Source organism: Schistocerca americana, chromosome 3, assembly GCF_021461395.2.
Source record: "Schistocerca americana isolate TAMUIC-IGC-003095 chromosome 3, iqSchAmer2.1, whole genome shotgun sequence".
NCBI classification, from domain to species: domain Eukaryota; kingdom Metazoa; phylum Arthropoda; class Insecta; order Orthoptera; family Acrididae; genus Schistocerca; species Schistocerca americana.
Genome location: NC_060121.1, coordinates 376,690,153 through 376,697,025, shown reverse-complemented (window position 1 = coordinate 376,697,025; position 6,873 = coordinate 376,690,153). Strand labels below are relative to the sequence as shown.

Here is a 6,873-nt window from a genome sequence, read left to right as displayed (position 1 = left end):
ATCTTTCGTGGCTAAGCGTAGGTCTTTTTGCTGGGAGTTGCTGCTCTGTTTTGGCTCAAGCATTCCTTGTGTTAGCATAAAGACATCGTATCTCGTCACCAGTAGCGATACACGATAGGAATGGTCGGTGTTGTTCATCAGCCAATTCATGACGAGCAGAGATGCACATACGGCCACCTACTGATTTTTATGATTTTGATGTAGAGGATGTGGTACCCGTACACCCAATTTTTGAAGCTTCCCTACTGCATGCAAACGTCACACGACGAGGGAATAAACACAGTTCATCACGTTTGCCAGTTCTCCAGTGCACTACGTGGATCAACAAATGATTCAAATGGCCCTGAGCACTATGGGACTTAACAGCTGAGGTCATCAGTCCCCTAGATCTTAGAGCTACTTAACCCTAACTAACCTACGGACATGACACACATCCATGCCCGAAGCAGGATTCGAACCTGCGACCGTAGCGGTCGCGCGGTTCCAGACTGTAGCGCTTAGAACCGCTCGGTCACACCGGGCGGCACTTGACCTTCGGCCTACCAAATTGCATCTAATCCGGTGTATTATCCTGCAGAGGTACTCAGAGACTTCTTCAGCATTCCTCGGCTGAAGAAATCCTTTCGTGACTGGTATTTTTAAAATGACACGAGTTGCTTTTCAAGGTGGAACGTGTCCTGACCAGCAAACGCGTGCATTTGCACAACCAGAGGCTCCACCAAGTCGTCCATAGTAAGGAAAAATGTGTCGCATTGAATTGTGACCGTGTAGAGACCACTACTGAGTTTAGTAGTGGCAGCTCGATTATTTTAGGGATATGTGAACACAAAATAAGCAGTCTCGCATATGCGGATGACTTAGTTGTGATGGAAGATTCGATTGAAAGTTTGCAAAGTAATATTTCAGAGCTGGATCAGACATGTAAGGAATATGGTATGAAGATTAGCATCACCAAAACGAAAGTAATATCAGTGGGAAAGAGAGATAAACGGATTGAGTGCCAAATAGGAGGAACAAAGTTAGAACAGGTGGACGGTTTCAAGTACTTAGGATGCATATTCTCACAGGATGGAAACATAGTGAAAGAACTGGAAGCGAGGTGTAGCGAAGCTAATGCAGTGAGCGCTCAGCTACGATCTACTCTCTTCTGCAAGAAGGAAGTCAGTACCAAGACTAAGTTATCTGTGCACCGTTCAATCTTTCGACCAACTTTGTTGTATGGGAGCGAAAGCTGGGTGGATTCAGGTTACCTTATCAATAACGTTGAGATTACGGATATAAAAGTAGCTAGGATGATTACAGGTACTAGCAGATGGGAACAATGACAGGAGGGTGTCCACAATGAGGAAATCAAAGAAAAACTAGGAATGAACTCTACAGGGTGTTAAAAAAAGGTTCGGCCAAACTTTCAGGAAACATTCCTCACACACAAAGAAAGAAAATATGTTATGTGGACATGTGTCCGGAAACGCTTACTTTCCATGTTAAAGCTCATTTTATAACTTCTCTTCAAATCACATTAATCATGGGATGGAAACACATAGCAACAGAACGTACCAGCGTGACGTCAAACACTTTGTTACAGGAAACGTTCAAAATGTCCTCCGTTAGCGAGGATACATGCATCCACCCTCCGTCGTATGGAATTCCTGATGCGCTGATGCAGCCCTGGAGAATGACGTATTGTATCACAGCCGTCCACAATACGAGCACGAAGAGTCTCTACATTTGGTACCGGGGTTGCGTAGAGAAGAGCTTTCAAATGCCCCCATAAACGAAAGCCAAGAGGGTTGAGGTCAGGAGAGCGTGGAGACCACGGAATTGGTCCGCCTCTACCAATCCATCGGTCACCGAATCTGTTGTTGACAAGTGTACGAACAGTTCGACTGAAATGTGCAGGAGCTCCATCGTGCATGAACCACATGTTGTGTCGTACTTGTAAAGGCACATGTTCTAGCAGCACAGGTAGAGTATCCCGTATGAAATCATGATAACGTGCTCCATTGAGCGTAGGTGGAAGAACATGGGGCCCAATCAAGACTTCACCAACAATGCCTGCCCAAACGTTCACAGAAAATCTGTGTTGATGACGTGAGTGCACAATTGCGTGCTGATTCTCGTCAGCCCACACATGTTGATTGTGAAAATTTACAATTTGATCACGTTGGAATGAAGCCTCATCCGTAAAGAGAACATTGGCACTGAAATGAGGATTGACACATTGTTGGATGAGCCATTCGCAGAAGTGTACCCGTGGAGGCCAATCAGCTGCTGATAGTGCCTGCACACGCAGTACATGGTACGGAAACGTTCTCCCGTAGCACTCTCCATACAGTGACGTGGTCAACGTTACCTTGTACAGCAGCAACTTGTCTGACGCTCACATTAGGGTTATCGTCAACTACACGAAGAATTGTGTCGTCCATTGCAGGTGTCTTCGTCGTTCTAGGTCTTCCCCAGTCGCGAGTCATAGGCTGGAATATTCCGTGCTCCCAAAGACGCCGATCATTTGCTTCGAACGTCTTCCTGTCGGGACACCTTCGTTCTGGAAATCTGTCTCGATGCAAACGTACCGCGCCACGGCTATTGCCCCGTGCTAATCCATACATCACATGGGCATCTGTCAACTCCGCATTTGTAAACATTGCACTGAGTGCAAAACCACGTTCGTGATGAACACTAACCTGTTGATGCTACGTACCGATGTGCTTGATGCTAGTACTGTAGAGCAATGAGTCGCATGTCAACACAAGCACCGAAGTCAACATTACCTTCCTTCAATTGGGCTAACTGGCGGTGAATCGAGAAAGTACAATACATACTGACGAAACTAAAATGAGCTCTAACATGGAAATTAAGCGTTTCCGGACACATGTCCACATAACAGGTTTTCTTTATTTATGTGTGAGGAATGTTTCCTGAGAGTTTGGTCGTACGTTTTTGTAACACCCTGTATAGATGTAGCAGTCAGTGCGAACAGGCTTAGATGGTGGGGTCGTGCTACACGCATGGGAGAAGCAAGGCTACCCAAGAGACTCATGGGTTCAGCAGTAGAGGGTTGGAGGAGTCGGGATAGAGGAAGGAGAAGGTACCTGGATTCCGTTAAGAATGATTTTGAAGTAATAGGCTTAACATCAGTAGAGGCACCAATGTTAGCACTGAATAGGGGATCATGGAGGAATTTTACAGGGGGGACCATGCTCCAGACTGAACGCTGAAAGGCATAATCAGTCTTAAATGATGATGATGATGATGGTGTTGATTTAAAAAAAATATGTCTACCAGCTATAATCTTAACGAGGCCGTACACGAATGGGCGTGAGTGCCGAACTTCCGAGGAATATCTTGAGCTCTGACGGTAGGCTGGGAGTGACGTCACGCGGTTGATAGACGCTCGGGTTCGGCAACGAGGCGAGGCGTGGTGACCGCGTCAGAGGGCTGACTGCCGGCCGCCGGCTGTTTACTGTGGGAGCGCGCCGAGGCCACAGCCACAGGAAGGGCTCGTTACGTGGCGGCCCGCCGCCTCTGCCCTGCTCTGGGCGGAGCTGCCCTGCTGGGCCACAGTCGCTCGCCGCGCGCGCCCCACTCCGGACGCCGCCGACGCTACCCGAACCCCGAAGTCGCCGACGTCGACGGCGCCAGTCGCCGCTAACACGCGCATTCCTGCAAGTCTCCCTCATACCGTAAGGCATCCTCGTCGGCATTTCGTACCTCACTGGATCCTCCTGCAACGATGTGCGCGTTGTTGCACCTGACTCGGTGACAGTGTGTGTTGTTGCAAGTTCGTGAAAAAGTTGAGTGTCGGTGATTTGTGTAGTGTTCTCTCACACCTTCAGAGCTCGTGACTTGTCCAGTATACTACGCCACGTGCCAGGAGAGTCGAATGGGAGAACAGCGAGTGACTCCGGCTGGTCCTTTCAGAAACGCGCTGACGTCACCGCACTCGCAGCCAATCGCCCGCATCCTACAACCAATGGCGGCGACCGTCGTTTATGTGTCACAGGAGGCCCCGTTCTGGGAGACACTGGTTCAGGTTTGGTCGTCCGCTCGCAGGTGCTTCTCGACGGCGCTCCCAAAACGGCGAGTACATCACAGCATGCTTGCTGTTTATTCCTATTTCGCATACACTGAAGGATTTCTTCCAGTCCAGAAATAGCGATAAAAGTAATATAGTTCCTGAATGGGGCTGCGATCACTGTGGATGTTTTGTGTACTAAGCCGTCTAGATTGCTTAATGTGTTTCTTTCATCAAGTCAACGCCTTGCGTGGGCACTGGTTTTATTGATTTCGACACTGAACGTCATTTCACAAGTTTGGTCTGATGATGGGAGTAACAGAAGCGGCTTTATAAACAAAGAAATATATTAAGCGATCTTGATTCCTTTTGTTTAGGCAAAAAATTCAGAAATTATATGATGCAAATAACTGAATAATTTTATTCCACTTCAAGAAGCGGATGTTGGTCCAGTGCGAAACCAATGGAAATCATCAGGACTGATGTTTCCCTCTGTTTATTAACATTCCTATTTCCAACTCGTGTTTTGTTAAACTGTAATACTTGTCACAGCATGCGCTAAGATAGCAACCCTCTGACGTGCTCGTACCAATTTTCTATAGTGCCTCTTATCTTCTGTCATGCGTAGCTGCTGTCGTATGTCTTCATTTCACAATCTGCCTCTTAACCTAAATTCAAGAAGAGACCTCAGAAACCTCTCGTAACGACTTCAATTCTTTGTTCCTCTCCTTTCCTCAGAATTTAGTTTTCACCACTGTAAGAGCAGGCTTAGCCACCTCGTTGGGCTGTCTCAGTGTTACCTCTTTCCTCCTTGTTCTGGTGACGCACCTGCTTTTCCAGCGTTATATTTCTGTATGTTTTAAACCACACTTGAATTAGTTTTATACACTGATATATTTGTGACGAACTATTTGAACACATTTCTATTTCCTTCTCATTTATCACTATTTTTGCCCTTCTTCCATGCTTCTCTTCTACCACCAGTACATCTATTTTATTTACAGGTACAGCCACTCGTTAAGTTACAAAACATTATTTATTTTAACCACATTTCGCTACAAAGCGCTTTTACTGGCTGCTAGGCGAACCCGGTCGTCCGCAAAACATGGTCGTCCGCAAATTAAACAATAAATTTGTCCCTTCCCAGATACATCCTCTAGAAGATTTTAGGATAAATATATTACTAAAAATCCCTGGCCAAAAAAATTTTACGTTCACGTCTTAAATGTTTTCTATTTCATTAGGAGTATTCTGAGGAAAAAGTCATCAATAGGATGACACTAACCCGTGGCGACCGAGCGATAAACTTTTATACTGAGGATTATATGTTTTATAGTTTTTTGTCAGTTTATAAGTTACTGATGACTTAATAAAATCAAAATTAAGTACTTTCTTGCTTTTGGGATGCTTTTAGTATTCTTTATAATATTTTATTTTCAGTGTTTCTTTCTTGCAATCTGGGTACCGTCTACGATGTTCTTGAACACAATGCAGTACAAATTCCTTTCGTTCCGTATTACAATCAATATTCCGGAAACTCTTGCTTTAATTTAGCATGCCCTTCGGCGGAGTCATTAACCGACTCTTACTCCTTAATTATCCTTTTAGCATCTAAATATGAAGTGCTGCTCGTCCACGTCGAAGTGCATTCTCAAATAAAACTAGTGTCCCTAATCTTCAGGCAAGAGAATAGATATCCGTTCTTGTTTGACACGAAACCGGCCAACTTTTTCTCTGTAATGAAGATGAGGTTGAGTTAGAAGAGGCATATTAACTATTTAAAATCAGTAATAAGTGATAATCAAAAAATAATAACCTTATCATATAATCGTTCATCCAATTCTCCACAAAAATGAATATATCCCTTTTTCAGTTTGTAAATTGTCTCTGTCCAAACTTGCTACATTTTTGTTTTGGTTTGTTCGTCTATTTCATCATCAAAAAGCGATAACAGAGACAACTGTTCCGTTAAATACAACAAATGGATACTTGATTTCCTCATAGCTGCTTTTTAAATCGTGGAATCTATCCATTCAGATGATTTCAAATCGTTTAAGAAGCAGAGATCCAGATTAGGAGTTTTTGCAGCACCACTGTACTGAAGTCATTGCTTGACATAAACAGTTACAATGAAATAAAAGATACTTCTTAATGAATTCTTATTTTCAACTAATAATTCCAGTTGTGATCTTAGCAGAAATACGCTTATGCACTAAATTGATCTTGCCATTATCCTTGCTTGATTCATTGCTACAAGAGGCTATATCTTCAGGTTTTCTCCAAAGTCTCTTTCCAAAGATATTGCACAGATCTCGGTTATCACCTTCACTGTGAATTTATTTAATTCATTTTCGCAAAAGTCTAACATCTGCTTAATTTCTGACTCATTAAAAAACAAATCCACAATCTTTTTGCCAGTTTCAAAATTAGTGACGCTGACACTTTTCCAGCTTTCTCTCAAATGCTTAAAAACTGGTCAGTCAGGACTGATTGTTACACCATGATCTTTAGATTTAAATACACTTTTTAAGATAAGTACAGATGCGAGATGATGGTGTGGGAAATACAACTCCCTTCGCGATTTGTGTGCAAGTAAGACGCATTCCCCTTTAAGACGGCCAGTGTGAGGCAATTGAGTCGCTGCAGAGAATTTGTACATTTCCTTCAGTAACCCAATACGTTAATGCTTTCGAAACAGTGTTCGTCTGCTCTTTACCAGAACCATTCTGTACGTTTGGAATGTCAAAGAGCTGTTCACTGTCCCCAAAAATAACAGCGCTTGGAGGCTTTTCTTCTTTTGGCTCCCTGACATTCAATGCTGTCAACAGTTCTACCATCCCAACGAACAGTAAGAACTG

At 44.0% G+C, this 6,873-nt stretch overlaps 1 protein-coding gene across 1 annotated transcript in view; it reads left to right on the top strand.

Annotated features, from left to right (window-relative positions):
- Positions 1-3,578: 3,578 nt before the first annotated feature.
- LOC124606118 (slit homolog 2 protein) overlaps positions 3,579-6,873 on the top strand; it is a 627,832-nt gene continuing 624,537 nt past the window's right edge. The window contains exon 1 of the mRNA XM_047138082.1: positions 3,579-4,080. Within this exon, the coding sequence (XP_046994038.1) occupies positions 3,884-4,080 (197 nt within the window). The 5' untranslated portion in view covers positions 3,579-3,883. The remainder of the gene's footprint in view (positions 4,081-6,873) is intronic.